Source organism: Hippopotamus amphibius, chromosome 7 (assembly GCF_030028045.1).
Source record: "Hippopotamus amphibius kiboko isolate mHipAmp2 chromosome 7, mHipAmp2.hap2, whole genome shotgun sequence".
Classification (NCBI taxonomy): domain Eukaryota; kingdom Metazoa; phylum Chordata; class Mammalia; order Artiodactyla; family Hippopotamidae; genus Hippopotamus; species Hippopotamus amphibius.
In genome coordinates, this window is record NC_080192.1 from 21,512,830 (window position 1) to 21,532,680 (window position 19,851).

The 19,851-nt window shown below is 37.1% G+C and overlaps 2 protein-coding genes across 3 annotated transcripts in view; one reads left to right on the plus strand and one right to left on the minus strand.

Annotated features, from left to right (window-relative positions):
- Positions 1-5,740, plus strand: part of BLTP3B (bridge-like lipid transfer protein family member 3B) — a 90,247-nt gene extending 84,507 nt beyond the window's left edge. For both annotated transcript variants that reach the window (XM_057740866.1, XM_057740865.1), the window contains one exon: positions 1,467-5,740. In XM_057740866.1, coding sequence (XP_057596849.1) covers positions 1,467-1,586 — 120 coding nt within the window. In that variant the 3' untranslated portion in view covers positions 1,587-5,740. The remainder of the gene's footprint in view (positions 1-1,466) is intronic.
- An 11,779-nt stretch (positions 5,741-17,519) lies between these two features.
- LOC130857371 (syntenin-1-like) lies at positions 17,520-18,413 on the minus strand. The gene is made up of 2 exons (XM_057743005.1): positions 18,168-18,413; positions 17,520-17,996 (listed from the first exon to the last, which is right to left on the minus strand). Exons 1-2 carry the CDS (start codon positions 18,411-18,413, stop codon positions 17,520-17,522), a joined length of 723 nt encoding a protein of 240 aa, XP_057598988.1.
- Between the last annotated feature and the right edge of the window lie 1,438 nt (positions 18,414-19,851).

A 19,851-nucleotide genomic window follows, 5' to 3' on the forward strand; every position in this document is an offset into this window, starting at 1 on the left:
AGGCTTTTTGGAGGATATATTCATTTTGATGTCTTATTTTTAAGTTGCAAAAGTATTGTTATGCTTCAAAACTTTGGAAAAATATTTTAAAACAACTCTACATGTTGTATGTAACCTCCTACAGTACTATCAATATTTTTAAATTTTTCCTCCCAGGCCCTTTCCATAATTTTTCTAAACAATTACTATTCTAGTGTATATAACTGTATCTTTTTTTTTTTTACTTAACATTGTTTAACAAATATTTTCCATATTGCTACATATGCTTCATATATATTTTATTTTACTTATTTTTATTGACGTATAGTCAGTGCTTCATATTTACTGCTAGTGGCAGATTAATATGGGTGTAGATGTACTGTCACTTCTAATAGTTCCTCTTAACATTTGTTAATATTTGAGTTGCTTCTTATTTTTTGCTGTTATAAAATTCTGTCCAGCAGTATTTTAATTCTCTAGGACACAACCACAGAATGAGTTCATTCATCTATTTAACAGGATTCGTTGGATGTCAACTTTAAGATGAGGTTATAAAGTTGGAACAGTATACCACCCCCTATCTATTGAGAAACTCAGAGTTTAGTGGGAAAGACAGGGGTGTGTAAACGATAGTTAGAACATACTGTTGCATGTGTTATATGTACTAGAGTTTGGGGAAGTATAGTGAAATAACCCAACTTGTTCTTTAAGGCAGGCATTCTTAAGCTGGGACTAAAAGAAATCTGAGAACTCTTTGAATTGAGTGAATATATTTTAATGTATCTTTGTAAATGCTTTTCCTGTGGAGAAAGTTTTATGACATCTTCCTGGTTAGGGGTTAGGGAATGGTTCTAAGGAGGATAAAATACTTGAACCAAATCTTAATGAAGGGAGAGCTGTTGACATCTAGATGAAAATGTCTAATGAGATATTCAGAATGTGGATCTGGAGCTCAAGAGAGAGGCTTGTGCTGGATCAGGCTGTATATAATTATTGGAGCCCACAGGAGTAGATGAGATCATTGAAGAGAGTAGCTCATGTGATAAGGGAAGATGACCAATTATGGGATTTAATAGAATATGAAAAATTTAAGGGTTCTTAAACAGCAGAGGGAAAGATGAAAAGTCCATCGGTAGAGAGGGATAAGCAAGAAGGAGCTGTGGCCTAAGAGGCAAAAGAGGAGAGAGGCAAGGAGGGGTGAGGTCAGCAGTGTCTTAAGGGAAATTGAAAGTAAACAAAATCACTGTTAGATTTGGGAATTAGGAGTTAATTAGTGTTTTGAATTGCTGGGTCAAAACTTATGGATGTTTTTAAGTGCTTGGTGTGTGTTTCCAAATAACTTCTCAAAGCAATTTTCAGCTTAAGTGCACCCTCACCAGCTTTGAGTAATTTTACTGACTCATGTGTCATACCTTTGGTACTGTATAAATAGTCTGTGTTTTCTGAAAATGGTTAAGGTTTCTTATTTTCCAAATTTATCATTTCAGCTCATGGAAGAGAATGAATCTCTTAAACAGGAATTGGCTAAAGCTAAAACGGCTCTTGCAGAGGCTCACTTGGAAAAAGATGCTCTTCTCCATCATATAAAGAAGATGACAATTGAATAGCAGGAGTGGCGGTCAGAAACTCAAATTATAGCTCTGGAGTATGGAGGTTATATTTATAATGTGATGTTACCAATTAGTAGAAGACTTTCCTTTTCATGAAAAGACAATAAAATGAAATAGAATGTGATGAAGTGGTGACTATTCCAAAGCCAGTTTAGAAAATACTAGGTACGGGCATTACAATCTTTCGGTTGTTTTGTGTTTTGGGTTTTAACCCTCTTTTAAACTGGTGTGATATAGGGAAGTCAACGCATACTGTAGAATAATTACATGCCTAATGAATAGACGATATCATTTCCTAATTTTGATATTACATTATAGGCATTTTTTAAAAAAGAAAATGAAAATCTGTTGTGTTCCCACTATTTAAAACTATTTGTTAATAATTTACTATTATTTACAAAGATTCAGATGCTTTTAGGGCTAATGTAAAATAAAAGGAGGCTTACATTTTAAATGTTATTAAAATTATGTACTTAAATCTATAACTATTTATTTACTGTAAAAAAAAATCCAATCAAATTAATAAATTATCTAATTGCTGGGTTTGAAAATTCTGGAAAATCATCACCCTACTGAACTTATGAAGTAATTTGAAAATGTGAAAAAGAATCATTTTAAGTGATGGGTAAACTGTATAAGTTGAAGGTATAATTTTCAGCAAAGAAGATGGCACAAATGTTAAAATAAAAAGCACAAACTGTAAAAAAAAAAAGCAAAACATTAGAGTATATGGCCAACTGATTTAAAAAGCATTACTTGTACATTCCTTTAAACATTTATTGTTAGAAATGAAAGAGTAATTTAACTGTCCTGATAAATTTGGCAGCATTTGTAACTGTAAGAATTTTAATTAATACTATTTATATTATTTCTTTACCTTCTTCTTTCCTCTATTTAAGGAGGGGAATGTTTTCAGAGAATTTTCTTTTCACATACATAAAACAATTCCATACCATTCCTGTAGTATCATAACAGGGGGTGTTTGCACATGTCAAATTTATGATACTAGTTTTGATTAAAGTTTTGTGTAACATATATTCTATAATAAGAAAAACTGCTAAATTTTGAATTCTATTTTCTAGGGATTATTAAGATTGAAACCAACATGAGAGAGAATCTCAGTTATGCATTATGAAATAAAAGTTTATGGGTACTTAAGAAACAGAGGCTTTTAACAATTTAAAATATATTTCTGATAGAATTAAACTAAGTGGGGTCTATTTTAAAATTCACATTCTTAAACATATACAAGAGGGAACATGAAACAGCTGGACTGCTTTCTTTAAGATACTTGAAAATTTTCAAATTTTCAACCATGTTAGGACACTTTATGGTGCTTTGCTTGTTTGACATGACTTATATAGCCATCCCTCTATCTAGGTACTTGGAAGGAAATACATGTTTCATTTTACTTTAAGTATTGGAATGATTTTAGATTTTATTGAAAATGGTACTGGCCTTTTTTTTTTTTTTTCCCTGTATTGTCCATTTTCATTAACATTATTTAAAAATACAGGCTGTGTTTTGGGAGATAAAGATACAGCAAAGAACAAGTTAAATTATTATTTTACCTCAGAGTATTTTAAAAATCATATTAAACCATTTTAATCTAAAGACTATTATATGGTTTTAGATTAAAAGCAAAGGTCTGATTAAATATTTTAAATGTATAGCTTATATCCTTAGTAGAGTACTTTTGATCCATAGGTATATATTCAACAAAAGCAGTCTCTATTATAGAAAAGCAGGATTGATGGGACATTAACTTCTTCAGAGCTCTCACTGTTTCTCAGACTTGACCTATTTGCTCTATATGAATTTTAGATTTATGATGTAATTATTTAGTGTTATAGATGCTGAATGTTTTTCTTATTTTCAATTTATTTGGCATTCTCAAGAAAATCATATAAACAGTAGAGATGATAATTAATATGCTTCTGAACAGTCTATATGCTTTATTACATTTTTAAAAATTTATAGTGATTACTATTTTTATAGAGATTTAAAATTCATAAAACATTTCCAAAAACATTATGTAATTTCCACAACAAACCTGCGACGTAGGTATTTTTCACATTTTAGAGTTAAATAAAAACCTTAAGGCTCAGAAAAAACAAGTAACTTGACTGAAATCACAATTAGTAATCTGCTCTTTTGACTTAAATCCAAATTATATGCTTTTATTTTACCTTATTCCTTGTTTCACAGATTTTTCCAGAGGTGGGGAAAGGAATCACTTGTTGGTCTTTTATCTGTTTTTCTTTTAAAGATAAATATAATACTTTTAAAGTGTGTGTGTGTGTGTGTGTGTGTGTATGATGTGTATATTATTCAAACTGCTTATAAGATAAGGGGAGAATTTTAAGTTAACCCCAACCTTTTTAGCTGTGTGAGAAATACAGGAATCAACCTGTAATAAACTTACCAGAGTTTTTAAATGACCACAAATTAGAAATAAAGTTGCCAAGTCTTTGCTAAATCTCTAGCAGAGATGTTAGTAATCAAGGGGAAAAAAGTGGTATTTGTGTTTTCCTTTTTAATTGTATATATGTGAAAAACATTTTCTTGGTATCTTGTATTTTTTTTTCTTTTCTCATCTTATCCTAGAATTCAGAAGATCAGCATGTGACATTAGTTGTAATGAAGCTTTATTTTTATTTAATGCCTGTGTATGATTGCAGGCAAATACATGTGAAAAAATTAACCAGAAACTCCTTTTGGATTTTTGTTGTAGTTATTGTTATTCAATACTTGTCAATACAGAGCTTAAAACTTCCTCTTCAAGCTTTTATTAACGTATCCAATCTAAGGTACCACCATCACCCTGGTTCCCAAGCTAGTAACCTAGAACTCCTCTTAGACACCTTCCTTTTCCTAACCGTACCACCCCACCCACCAGTCAGTTCATTACCACGTCCTGTCATTTAACCTTGTAAGTTTGTCTACTTCTCTTCACTTACCACCTTCCTAATCTAAGCTACCATCAGCACTTTTACCTGTATTACTGCAGTTGACTCCTAACTGGTCTTCCTAAACTTTTCTGACCTTCCTGATTCACTTTTATACTGCAGGCAGAATTCTCTTTTTTAAAGTGCAGTTTTTAATCAAGGCAACCCACCTACCCCCAGTTTCAACTCTAGCTTAAAACCATTTAATGGCATTTCATTGCTCTTATGATGAAAACAAAAATATTTTATGTTACCTACAAGATCATGTATTAGGGCCCCTATTTATATTATAATTATGAACTTTGAAAAAGTTAATGTCTCAGTACATTAAAACAATGACTGGCACATCACCTTAAAAAGCATTCAATAGAGGTTGTTTATTATTATTATTACTTGTTAGATTCATTGTGCACCCTGTTTCACTTTCTTTGTCTTTTACCCTCGTTGCACTTTAAGTGTCTGGAATAAGTGAAAATTGAAGTGCTTCTTCCACCATAGGAAACTTTGTCCCTGCTGTCCCTTTGGCTTGAATACCTTCCTCGCTTAGTTAACTTCTATTTGTCTCTCAGATCTCAGCTCATTCATCACTTCCTCAGGGAAGCATTCCCTAATTTCTTTCACAGAGTAAGACCTGCTGTTATACATTATCATGTGAACACATACCTCTACTTAGCATTAAACACCTTTGTCATTTTATGTGTATTTGTTTGATTAATGTAGACCATCTAGGGACTTCCTAGGTGGTGCAGTGGTAAAGAATCCGCCTGCCAATGCAGGGGACACAGGTTCGGGCCCTGCCCTGGGAGGGTACCACGTGCCACGGAGCAACTAGGCCCGTGTGCCACAACTGTTGAGCCTGTGCTCTGGGACCCATGAGCCACAACTATTGGCCCATGTGCCGCAACTACTGAAGCTCATGAGCCTGGAGCCCGTGCTCCACAACAGGGGAAGCCACTGTAATGAGAAGCCTGCGCACCGCGGTGAAGAGTGGCCCCCACTCTCAGCAACTAGAGAAAGCCCGTGTGCAGCAACGAAGACAACGCAGCCAATAAATAAAATAAATAAATTAATTAAAAAAAAAAATGTAGACCATCTAGATTGTAAACTCCATGAGGACAGGAATTATGTTTTTGTTGTCATTGTTCAACTCTGTATTCCTTGTGCCTCATACAGTGCCTGGCACGTAGTAGGTTCTCAATAAATTTGTTGAAGGAATAAAATGAATGGATGAGGTATCAAGGATGTTTTTCAGGTATTGAGTTCTTCCTCTCAGTTGGATTGAGGGGAGATGGAATATAGGCATAAAAGTAGGAGGTGGTAGTTATTAAAAGTGGCAGACTCCTTGAGTCCATAGGGAAAGAAGAAGATGGAGAATAGAGAAATTTGCCATATTTTGTTCTTCTGAATTTTTAATGTCTGAAATTCTACATGATTTATCACAAATCATCACAAAACAGAAAATTAGCATATCTGTACTTCATACAACCAGTACAGTGCCAGAATGTCATCTGGCTTTGATTGTAACATATGGTGTTGTGGCTGTTGAGATCTGGCAGTCCTGTCAGCTAAACAGAGTGGAAATAAGGCCAAAAGAGTAGTGGCTGAAATAGTTTTCAATTTTGAGAAATTGGTGCACAGGATCAGTTGTGCCTAATTCCCTAAGGTGTAAACAGTCTCATTTTACCTTGCACCCAGGGATGCTAAAGAGAGTAAACTTTGAGCTATGTTTCAATTTTCTTTTAGAATAAAATACCCAAAGTTGGAATTATACAAGATAAATAGAAACACTAAAGCAGTAATGTGTTTTAAAACACTGGTTTCGTCTTTAAATTAAAATACTTGACATTTTAAAAAAATTTTTGCAGCTTTTTTGGGAAGTACGAAAATTAAGGTAACAAAGCAAAAATGTAACCATGTTGGTTTTTATAAACCATTAGCTTTTATCTAATAGATTACTGTACAGTGGAGGGAAATTTGTGTTAATGTTACAGTGTTGAAATTCAACCTAAGTGTTGCCCACACTACTGTGTAGTTTTGGTGGGCCTGAGGATTTGAAACTCTTCTACGAGAAAAAAATTTTAAGAAATATGAAATCAACTAAATGTCTTTTTTTCTATTTGTATAATATGATAGGATTTTGGTCTTAGAAAAAAACATATCACTAAATCACCAAGAGGAATAATCTGTGATTTAAAAGATTTTGAAACTATTTAGTTAAAAAGGCAGTACTAAATAACTTATACATTAGATTTTATTTTCATTAAGCTTGTGTCACCAATCAAAAGTCAATTCAGTAAGTAAGTTATACTAAACTAATTGAAAGGTAAGTAAAATTTCTCATTCTTTAATTCTTCACTTTTATGTGAAGACATATTTTAGATGAAGAAATATACTTGAGCATTTTGGAGATTAGGAGAGTACAGTGAAATGATTAACTTTCTTGCAACCACTTAGGAAGGTTGTTTTATTGATGTAATAAAAAACTCAAATACTGAATCACAACTATCAAGACTGAGAATTTTAAAAATAAAAAAGACACATGAGTAAAGATTTATATAAGTAGAGATCAGAATTATCCCTGAAGGATATGGGTGAAATAAATGCATTAGGGGTCTGATCAACATCCATCTTTCACAATATTTAAAATAACTCCAATTAAAATAGATATATAGTATAATCACAGCAGGTGCTTTTAAAAGTAACCACAGGGAACAAGTCCAGTGTAAGGAAATAATGTTGAACAAAACTCCAGTAATTAAAAGAGAAATCCATGACAGGGAATTCAGTTGGTGCATCATATGAGCTAAAGTCTAAACAACAAAATTGAAATGGACAGACATTCTTCAATTCAGTGTGCAAAAATTGGCTTGTGCAGAAATTCGATTCTTCAATAAATGATATGCCCACAAAAGTATATCTGTAGGAATTGTGAGATTCCAATTTCGACATGAAAGGTGAGTCAGGACACTTGCTGCTCTTGGAGACATTTTATTGGCATAGCAATAATATTGTGGCATCCTAGCATTTTGTCTAAATACAGTATATTTGCTTCGTAATTCTTAGTGTATTTAGCATAGGTATGATAATCATTTGGGGCTTTCTTCAGTCTGGCCTATTTTCACTTTCTCCATGCCTTGCTGTTGAACAGAGATTTTCCATATGAAATATTAGAGCTATGAAGGCAAAAGAGCTCTAAAGAGGGATACAGAATGAGCAAGTTAAGCAACTTTTTAACATCCTTTTCCTGTAAGTTTTCAGAACTTTAGGCATTGCCATATTATCAGTATAAAAACATGCCAAGGCCAAGTGTATCTTTATTAAAAGTGGTAGGTATTTGCTGCATTAGCACAGATCTTTGAGAATAACTGTAATCATATATGTAAGCCTTTCCTGTAATTTTAGTGGGGGTCCAGTTAACGCTGCAATTTTTCCATACTTATTAAGTTCCCTCCCCTCTTTTTTGCCTTCAGAATTCAGTTTCTCATTAATATGTTTTGCTGAGTAGCCTTCAGCTTTGATTTTGTTTTGATCCACTTTTTGTGCAGTTCCATTAATATGCCCAGAGGCCATTTGTGTGACCAGTTTTAGAAACTGAAGCACAAATAATGTTGATATAAAAATATACACTGGTGATTTTACTTTATTTTTTTAAACGATTTCTGACAGGTTTTTTTTTTAATTTATTTTTTGGCTGTGTTGTGTCCGTTGCATGCAGGCTTTCTCTAGTTGCAGACAGCTGGGGCTACTCTTCGTGGGGTATGCAGGCCTCTCATTGTGGTGGCTTCTCTTGTTGCGGAGCAGGGGCTCTAGGCTCATGAGCTTCAGTAGTTGTGATCGAACCTGTGTCCCCTGCATTGGCAGGTGGATTCTTAACCACTGCGCCACCAGGAAGTCCTGATTTTATTTATTTTTTAAAGTAAAACTCCTTTTTAGGAATTCCTCAGCAGGTGTGCCCTTATGTCTCTTACTGAAATACATCACATTCCTGCCAAAACCACCACTGGTTAAAATTGGGGCTCTCCCTACCAGAAGGGCAGGGAGGGGGATGGATTTGAGTGGGGAATCAACAGTTTGCTAATCACCAAAACTAAATACTTAATACCATGTGGTCTGACTGATGACAACTAGAATGGGATTTATTAACCCAAAACATTTAGAACTGTGACGTGGCAGGCAGTGGGTCTGCTGTTAGAATACCAGCTACCTATCCTTTGCCCACATGGATTAAATCTCCCACACGGAGAGAGGCAAGTAAATTTCATTTTAATATGATGAGCTAGATGCCACCATAAAGTAAGTACATGTAACCCAGGGTTGGGGAATCAAAGAAGGCTTCCCAGAGGAGATGACAGCTAAGCTAAAGTCTGAACGGTGTGTCAGTTAACCAGAGCGAGAAGGTTCTAGGCAGAGAACAGGTTGGAGACAAGAGTATATATTGAAGCATGGTCAATGCCAGGAGAACTGAAACTACTGCCAGATACTGTTTCTTTTAGGGTAATCTAAGAGTATGTTTCCTTGGTTTTTAAGCACTTTTTCCTTCTATATATAATTTGTGCTGATTTGTAACGATTGGAACTTTTTTGTTCATGTGTGTTATTGCTGAGTCAGGTCTCTTCTATCCTGTATATTTATAACTTATTTTTTAAACCTCAGTGTACGTTTTTCCATTTACCTCATTTCACTTAAGCCTTGTATTTATTAGTCCAAGAGTCAGCAAATATTTTTTCTGTAAAGGGCCAGATGGTGAGTATTTTGTGGACCATGTGGTCTCTGTTGCAGCTACTCAATTCTGCTATTGTAGATTGAAAGCAGCCACAGACAATATGTAAAGGAATGGACATGGCTATGTTCCAGTAAAATGTTACAAAAATAGGCAGTTGGCCATCATCTTCCAGCCCCGATCTAAATCTAGACTGCCTGTATTATTCCAGTCCCAGGGTAACTTACACACAGCACCAGGAAAGTGAGTTGCCTATCTCTTCCCAGTCAGTCTTCCATGTAGACCTGAGAAAAAAGTGAGACAATGTGGATCTGTAATTAAAATTATTTTATTAACCATAATGACTGATCAGACTCAGCAAAGTTACCTCCCAAATACCCAAGGTCATAGGTTGGTTCAGCACTTGTATTTAACAGCCCATTGCTTAGCTACCTTTCTTAATTCCACCCAGATTCCCAAACAGTGCCTTCTTGAATGGCCTTACAGTTTGACCCTTTCATTAACCTATCATCATATTAGAGTGGTTTGGTACCCTTGACAACCTTACTTTGTCCCTTTCTAGCCCTTTCTTGGTGATAACCTATTAATGCTATTTTCTGTGGAAGTATAGTTGATTTACAATATTATATTAGTTTCAGGTATACAATGTAGTGATTCAATATTTTTATAGATTTTACTCCCCTTAAAGTTACTAGAAAATAATGGCTGTGCTGTACGATATATCCTATAGTATACCCCTACCCTATCTTTTCCTTCCCCCTTCCCTCTCCCCACTGATAACCACTAGTTTGTTCTCTGTATCTGTGAGTCTGTTTCTGTTTTGTTATATACATTCGTCTTTTATTTTTTAGATTCCACATATTAGTGATAACACAGAGTATTTGTCTTTCTCTGAGTTATTTCATTGTACTTTCCTTATTAAGCATAATACTCTCTAGGTTCATCCGTGAATACTATTAAGTTTTCTTTTATTTATTTATTTTTTATTTTTTGGGGGGTACACCAGGTTCAATCATCTGTTTAAGTTTTCTTTTAGAGTATGCATATATATTGTCTTTATGATCAAAAATACATGAAAGGTGGGACTTCCCTGGTGGTCCAGTGATTAAGAGTCTGAGCTTCACTGCTGGGGGCATGGGTTCGATCCCTGGTTGGGGAACTAAGATCCTGCATGTCACTTGGCGTAGCCAAAACAAAAAAAAAAGATACGTGAAAGGTATGTATTCCTTTCCTCATATAGTGCGCTGGTGGCATTTGTTATTAAACTGACCTCCTATGTTTCACCCTCTGTATTAGCTTCCTAGTGTTGCCGTAACAAAGTACCACAAAGTTATTATTTTACAGTTCAGTAGGTCAGAAGTCTGGGTACCTTGTGGCTCAGCTGAGAGTTACAAAAGTCTGAAATCAGGGTGTCAGCAGGGTTGCATTCCTTTCTGGAGGTTTTGGGGTGAATCTGCTTTGAAGTCATTCGGTTTGTTGGCCAACATCAGTTCCTTGCAGTTTTGGGACTGAAGTCCCATTTCTTTGCTGACTGTCGTCCTCAGCTGAGAATTGTTCTCGGCTTCCAGAGTCCACCCATGTTCTTTAGCTCCAGACCTCCTTTCTCCATCTTCAAAGTCAGCAACAGTAGGTTGAGTCCTTTTCGCACTTCAAATGTCTCTGACCTCCTATTCTATCTCATTGCCTCTTTTTTTAAAAAATTTATTTATTTATTTATTTACTTATTGGGTTTGTTGGGTCTTCATTGCTGTGCACAGGCTTTCTCTAGTTGTGGTGAGAGGGGGCTGCTCTTCATTGCGATGCGCAGGCTTCTCATTGTGGTGGCTTCTGTTGTTGCAAAGCTCAGGCTCACAGGCTTCAGTGGTTGTGGCACATGGGCCCTAGAGACAGGTTTAGTAGTTGTGGTGCACAGGCTTAGTTGCTCCATGGCATGTGGGATCTTCCCGGACCAGGACTCGAACCCATGTGCCCTGGATTGGCAGGTGGATTCTTAAGCACTGTGCCATCAGGGAAGTCCTCTCATCTGCTTCTGCCGAGAGAAAGCTCACAGCTTTTAAAGGCTCCTATGATTAGATTGGAGCCACTTGGATAATCCAAGATAATATCCCTGTTTGAAAATCTAAACTTAATTACACCTGCAAAGTTCCTTTTGCAACATAAAGTTCTGGGGAGGGAGGTGAATCTTTGGGGGCGACTACTCCACCTATCACAACCTCATTGTACTTTTGGCTCTTTTTTTTTTTTTTTTTTAGCATAATTGCTTGGACTGTCTACTTAGTTCTAAAGTATCTTCTTAATATCTTATGAGCACACTAAGTATGTTTTCATCGATGTATGTCTCGTTATTTTATTTTGTAATTACACAAATTACTTGGCATTTACATTGGTGTAATCATGGAATACTTTTTCTCCTTAACATACTATGAACCATTTATCCATGTCACTATGAGTTCTTTATAAATATAATTTTAATTATATACTTCATTGAGTGTATATACTAAATTTATTTAACAATTGTTCTATTATTAATCATTTGGAGTTTCCCCAATTTTTCATGAAAGTAAGTAACCATAATGAACATTTTTGTGCCAAAAGATTGTCTACATGTTGGATAATTTTCTTAGGAGAGATTCCCAAAAGTGGAATACCTGCATCAAAGGCCATGAATTTCCCAAGACAGAAACTACTTTCTAAAAATCTTGAACAAAGTTTGTATCCTCAGAAGCACTCTCACCAGTAGCGAATGTCATCGTTAAAAACAAAGCACACAAATGTTGGAATGAAAGGGCATTAGACAGTAATTTGAAGTCATATGATGAAATAAAAATCTCAGTAAAAGTAGGCAATTATAAAATAGACAATTATAAAAGCTAGTATTATTGTAACAGTGGTGTGTAGCTCCACTTTTTGTTTTGTACAAGATTTAAGAGACTAATACATTTTTTAAAAACAATTATTATGGGCTTCCCTGGTGATGCAGTGGTTAAGAATCCACCTGCCAATGCAGGGGACATGGGTTCAATCCCTGGGCCGGGAGGATCCCACATGCCGCAGAGGGACTAGGCCTGTGCACCACAACTGCTGACTCTGTGCTCTGGAGCCCGTGAGCCACAACTACTGGCCCTGCATGCCTGGAGCCAATACTCTGGAGTGGCCCCCACTCGCCACAATTGGAGAAGGGCCATGTGCAGCAGCAAAGACCCAATGCAGCCAAAAATGTAAATAAATAAATAAATAAATCTTAAAAAAAAATTATTAGTCCAAAAGCTAGTATTATTGTAACTTTGGTTTAGCAACTCCCATATTTTGTTTTCTATGTAATTTGAGACTGACACATTAAAAAATTATTAGTTTATGTTTTTGGACACACAGTGTATAAAGATGTAATTTTGTGTGACATCACTAACTAAAAGGTGTAGGAACAGAGCTGTTAAAGGAATAGAAGTGGTGAGAAATGGTTGGCGCCTAGATACATTTTGAAGGTGCAGCTGTTGGAAATTTGCCGTTGGATTGGATATGGTGTATGAAAGGTAAGAGTCTAGGGTTGATCCACGGTTTCTGACCTGAGCAACTTACTGAAATGCCTAGTGGAGTGACCAGCCTCTCTATACCTGAACCATTCACCTGTGATGCACACCCATGTTCAGCAAAACGAAATCCCTGAAGATAACTCTCTTCCTTAGACAAAGTTAAGAACCATCTATTGTTGCTTGGTCATCTCCTTACTCTGAGTGCGTGTTGTGGGAAAGGTGTGATGGATTTTAGTTCCTTCCCTAAGTAACGTGGGCGAAGAGCAAGGAGGGAATGAGTATAGATAAAAAGCAGAAGAAATTTAAAGGCTAAGCTCTTTGCCAGTCCAGTGTTCAGAGGTCAGAGAGGTGAGGAAGAACCAGGACAGGAGACCAAGAAGCAGTGACAGAAGGAAAATTGGACAGTGGTGCCCTGAAAGCCATATGAAGAAATTGTTTAAGAAGAGGGAATGGTTGGCTATGTTTAATGCTGCTCAAACATCAAAAAGATGAGTGAAAACTGACAGATTTAACAATAAGGACATGGTTGGTGATCTTGAAGACAGTTTCAGTGGAGTAGTGGTGGCAAGACCTGTTTGCAGTGGGGCACAAGAGAAAATAAAAGGTGAAACATTGGAGAGAATGGGCACAGACAACACTTTCAAGGAGTTTTACATCGAAAGGTAAGCTAGCTATGTAATTTACAATCCAAACTGGAACATATTTGAAAAGGGCACTATTAATAATTAAAGCAAGATTTAATTAATAATTAAGTGTGAACTGCAACTGTCATGGTAAATTGAAATAAATGTTATTTTATGGAGAAAGGGAAAGGGGGGCTATGGCTGGAAGAGAAGCGGAAGAAAAAGTGTTGGTTTGTTAGTTTTTTTTAAGAAAGGAGAAATAATAGCTAATAGAAATGATCTAGTAGGGAGGGAAAGTTTTTTTTCAATAAATTTATTTACTTATTTATTTATTGGCTGTGTTGGGTCTCTGTTGCTGCACACGGGCTTTCTCTAGTTGTGGTGAGCAGGGGCTACTCTTCATTGCGTTGTGCGGGCTTCTTGTTGCGGTGGCTTCTCTTGTTGCGGAGCACTGGCTCTAGGCACACAGGCTTCAGTAATTGTGGCACATGGGCTCAATAGTTTGTGGGGCTCTAGAGCCCAGGTTCAGTAGTTGTGGCTCACGGGCTTAGTTGCTTCTCGGTATGTGGGATTGTACCCACCCAGGGATCAAACCCATGTCATCTGCATTGGCAGGCGGATTCTTAACCACTGCACCACCAGGGAAGTCCTGGGAGGGAAAGTTTTATGATAGAGGAGGGAAAAGACATTTTTAGAGCAATTTTTTTTTATTAGGGAAGAGGGGATAGTACATTATGTAAAGGGAAGGGCTGGTTTTACCCAAGAGCTAAAAGCAGAGAACATGGGGACAAATGCACATAGGTGAGATGGTGTCATGGGAGCTTGTGGAAATTTTCTTATGAAGGTTATTGAAATAGAACATTTACTAAGAATGAGGATTAGGGAGGAGTTATTGGAGAATTTAAAAGAGAGAGAGATGAAATAGTTTTATAGGAGAAAGGAAGAATAAATGGAGTAGAGAAATACAATATGATTGACAAGTACCATTCGGGTCCAATTGCATTTAATAACCATGTTTTTTAAGTAAGATCAATCAACATGGTTGTGTGTTTTTCTTAAGCTGTGTTTTACTGTGCAAGTGTAGTCATGAAGAAAGTTGAAAATGGGGTTTAACCAGGGTTTATTGTTTAGCCAAATACAATAAAGAGAAAGGCAAGGGAATTCAGAGTGTATGTACAGGAATGATTTTATCATTTGGCCATTTAACTTTTATCATGATGTCATCATCTGACCATGTATAGTTTAACCTGGTATATTAGTTTCATAGGGCTTCTGTAACAAAGTACTACGAACTGATTACTTTAAAATAACAGGAATGTATTATCTCACCGTTCTGGAGGTTAGAAGTGTTCAGTCAAGGCGTTGGCAAAGCCATGCACCTCTTCCAGCTCTGGTAGCCCACCAGGCATTCCTTGGCTTGTGGTAGCATAATTCACATCTCTACCTCTGTCTTCACATGGTTGTCGTCCCTCTGTGTGTTCAAATCTTCCTCTTTTTATAAAGGACACCAGTCATATTGGATTAAGGCAGACTATGAAATAGTGGTAGGATCAATGGATTGTAGATTCCAATGGTATTGGAGGGTGTTTGGAGTTGGTATTCTAGAAATAAAGTAGAGATTGGAGGATGGGATGTTTGAAATCGAAATTATGTAGGGGTTAATTAATGGTATGAAAGGTCTATTAATAGAATGATTTTAGGAATAAATAGCTAACACTGAAAGGCAATTCATTGGAGGAGGGGAGACCAAAGAATTGGAGGGTGTTGAATGGATCATCAGTGAGAACCTTAAAATCCCCAGGAATAATGACAGGAGGAGTCTTAGAATGAAGTGATCTAGGAGCTAAAATGTTCAAGGATCAAGGAGGAGTAAACCATGGGAAGGTAACTTTAACAAGAATGGGCAATGGGTGCTGTGGTCTGACAGTATAAGATTTAAACATGACTGTTTTTTCAAGAGAGGAGGGAGGGAAAATGTTCTGGAAGCGTTAATAAAGTACAAAACACCTACCCCACCTCCAGGCTCTGTGATATGAAGACTGGGAGGAAAAGCGGCCACTACTTGAAGCAGGGGCCTTAGGAGAGAGATGGGTTTCAGTAAGATAAAGTCAGTAAAAGGAATATTTAAAGAAGACATTAAGGAAATGTGATTTTGCTGATAACCGAGTTCTAGAAGGACTGACAGTAGAAAGGTTTTGGGTCCTGGAGACGGATGGAAGATAGAATCAGGAAAGTTGATGTACAGATCAGTGTAGGGATTAATGGCTGGAGAGTGAGGGATGTGTAAGAAGACCATGGCTTCTGATGAATGACATAAATAGGGATCAAGGGTATAAGGATATTTGTTCTTTAGGTCCCAGAAATAAAGGCAGTGGTGAGACTGTGAGTTTTAAAGGAAAGGGAAGTGGAGCCTTCCCTGGGTCATATAAGATCTGGAAGCTCCCATTTGATTTTGGCTGATGAATAATACAAATACACGGAGGCTTGCAGGGCATGGTCTGACTATAGCACACAGACTCTCTCTTGACTGCTTCCTAGAAGTTATCAATATTCAAAATAATCTTGTATATTCATTTACTTGTTTACATGCTTTCATTCTTCCACACTAGAAATTACAGTTTTTGAGGGCAGGGTTATTGGCTGTGTTCTTCATTCGCACAGCACTGGTGCCTGTCTAGAACTGAACTTGGCACATAGCACTCAATAACTATGATGACTGGTGAAAACAACAAGATTCCATTCTCTTAATCTATTGATGGGTTTGATGCCTTCTGAAGATACTCACTCCTTCAGTTAAACCCCATCTCCCTCATATCTTCAACCTCTTGCTACCAAATCATTTATTGGCTTTCAAACATGAACTTGCATCTCCCATTCGTTTTTTTATATACATTTTTAATTAAAATAGAATAGGCATAAACCAAAGAGAAGGGGAAGAAATCAGGATGACGTGTCTCTGTCATTTTGTTTGCAGGGAGGAGTCAGGAAATGGAACAAATTACCAGGACAGCATTTTAAGACCATCCCAAAGCAGCTAGGTTCCAGGTTACGTGTAAATGCCAAAATCAGGTATCATCCCACTTAATCTACACATGAAAAAGGAGTCAAGGTTTATCCTATTTAGTACAAGAATTTTTAATTAAATATATAGTGATTCATTTCTCAGAAAGTGATACCAGTAACTTTTAGAAGAAAGAAGTTTCCATTACACAAGGACTAGAAAATCTCAATGCAACTAAGCAGCTGTGCTATCGCTCAGTGTGTGCCACTGCACTGCTCTGGGCTAGTGTACATTTCAGTTTAATATAGAACTGCATTCGGGCTTTTAGAAAGGCAGCAATAGTTATATTTTGGCTCTTATTCTAGATGCTTAACATAGTTAAGGTGACAGTTCAAGCATATTAAGTGAAGGCAGTTAAAAATGTAATGATAATCAATACAGTCCCTTGCAGCCTACATACACTGTATAATAATGCTCACATGGAATGAAACCAGTGTTACTTAATTGGTGTTTTACACACACACACAACTGAAAGAAAAAAAATGTAATTCTAAATGTACTATGGTAACACAGTAAAAATGCAAATATGCCATAGAAGTAAAGTGATATGAACAGCACTACTTTATACCCAAGATGAAGGCGATCGGTTCTAAAAGAAAGCTGAGCCTGTATCAGTCATCCTCATCATACAGCTTGTAAAGGCATCAGGTTTCCAGTAAAGAAACTGGTCTATGGGGGCTTCCTAGGTGGCGCAGTGGTTAAGAATCCGCCTGCCAATGCAGAGGTCACCGGTTCGATCCCAGCTCCAGGAAGATCCCACATGCCACGGAGCAACTAAGACCGTGTGCCAAAAAAAAAAAGAAAAGAAACTCGTCTATGAAGGTAAGTCTTTTCAACTGTAAAACCAGGATAAGGCTACAACTATCTTGAAGTCTGAACAAGACATCAGATCAAACAGTAAGATTCCCCGCCCGACTGTAAGACAGGAAGGTCCTCCTGCAGCATACGCTCGCTGGCTCCTAGGAAGCTCCACGTGCATAAGAGAAAGGTAAGTTGCAGAAGACGTAAACGGAAGAACTTCAGCGAAGTTTCCACGGTGCCATGACTTCTAAACCTCAGGAATGGCATGATCCATCAAGCTCTTAGTGCTTGGGGCCATCCGTTTAATAATATGTTCAAAGATAAAAGCAGGCATGATTGTGATAGTAACTATGTTCCCAGCTGTTGACAGTATGTCTGCGATTTGAGAGTCCTTTGGTCCAATAACATTCTGTCCGTTGACCTCACAGATGTTGTGTTCTGTGAGAAGACCGTTTCCAGCTGCAGAACTGTCTTTCACTATGGATGTGATTTTCCCATTTTTAAAGACAAAGCCAACGAGTCCAATGCTGTCCTTATGCATGGTAATTGTCCGTTCAAAGGGCCTGTCACGGATGGTCACAGTAATCTTCTCTCCGAAAGCCTGTTTGAGCACCTTGTGTGCCCGGTCCGAGCTCCAGCCGGCACAGTTCTCCCCGCTGATCTGCAGCACCTGGTCCCCGAATAGCAGACCCACCAATGAGGATGGAGAATTGGCCTGGACTAGCTGAACAAATACACCATTATTTATGGATTTCAGCCGGAGCCCAATTTTCCCATCTTGATCCTTACACAAAATGACCTCTCAAATCCCTTGCTTAATTTCTGCTCTGCGGATGCCAGCATCATTACCAGTTATAGGAGCCACCATAGAGTTCATGCTGGAAGGTCTTGCTACCAACTGCCCCTGACTTGATGCTCCGGGGACCAAGGCCATATTTGCACATATTTCTTCTTCATTTAAACTCAGGCCCATGTACTCAGAGAGCTCCGGATACAGTTTAGGATAGAGATTTCCATCTTGAGAGATGGGAGCAGAAGCTTCAGATAAAATCGCTGGATTCGCAGTGTTTGCAGAAAAGGCTGTTTGTGCCTGAATCATCTTGTCTACCTTCAGGTCTTTGAGAGATGGGTACAGAGACATTTTTGCAGGATTTTTCTAGGCCGCAGACACCCACTCGCCGTCGCCACCGCCGCTCACTGGCTCCTGTATCTCCCATTCTTAAAGGAAAAAACAAAACTTCTCTTGAGCCTTTGTTTCTCTCCAATCTATCTCCAAGATATTGTTCCAGTCTTCTTCACGGCCAGACTTCTCAGAAGAGTTATCTGGAACAAGCTGTCTCCACTTCCTCACATTCTCTTTATTCTCAATTCCACTGCAAACCTACGTTCCAGCCCCACCAACACTTGTCAAATGAAACTGCTTTTGTTATCATTAGCCTCTGTTGCTACAGCTAATGAAAGTGTGCATGTCTTCATCTTATGAGACTTTTTGCAGTTTTTGACACAATTGAATACTCCCTTCTTGCTCTTGGCTTCCATGATTCTAACACTCTCTTGGAGAGTGTTTCCTCTTAATTTATCGCTTGTTTCTTTTATATCTCCTTTATTTTCTTCTTCTCTATCCAACCTTTATATGCTGAAATTTCATTTTTCTTTTGTTAGATAATCTCATTCATTTACTGTAGTTTTAAATATCTTCTATATGCCAAGACTTCCCAAAATATATCTTCTGCTCAAACCACTCTTCTGAACTTTTAACATCTTCGCTTGGATGTTTCAAAGGCATCTAACATTTAGAATGTTCAAAATCGAGCTCTTGGTCCTCCTTTCCCCTTCTCCTCTCCCCATGTTAATATGCAACATGATAATCTTTGGTATTTCTCATTTTAGTAAATGGCACTACTACCCACCCAAAGTTTTGAATCTTTGTTTCTACAGTCTCTCTCCACTTATCTTCATGTACATGCAATCCATCAGCTTGTCCTATTGAGTCTCTCTACACATATTTGCAATTTATCAATTGCTTACCATTTTTACACTTCTTCCCAGACCAAGCAATATGATTTTTTACCTTCAATAGCCTCTCAATTTCCATCCTTGCCCTGCCTCCCATCTGCTGTTTTAAAAAGCAACCAGAGTGATCTTCTTAAAATAGAATGCAGATATGTCACTCCTCTACTTAAAATATATCACCGATTTTCAATATACTTACAATAAAACTCCAGATCCCTAACATGGCTCACAAGACTCATCACGATCTGACTCATGCCTCATCTAACTTGTGTTTATCTTCAGCCTTAAGGAAATGCTCCCATGTTGTTCCTTCTGTCGGTAATGCTCTTCTCCCAATTCTTCACCTGTCTAAATATTGTTTTCAGGTCCCAGCTTAAATGTCATCTAAGCCTTTGGTTTTTAATATAACTTGCAGAGATACTTATCAAAAACAAGTAATTAGACTTAACTTTGTTTTACTTGATTACCAGCTCTTTTGTAACACGATTTCCCGTTTTCGAGTTGTTTTGATTCTTCTCTCAGTCATCTGTAATATTTTCAAGAAAAATTTTCAGGACAGATATATG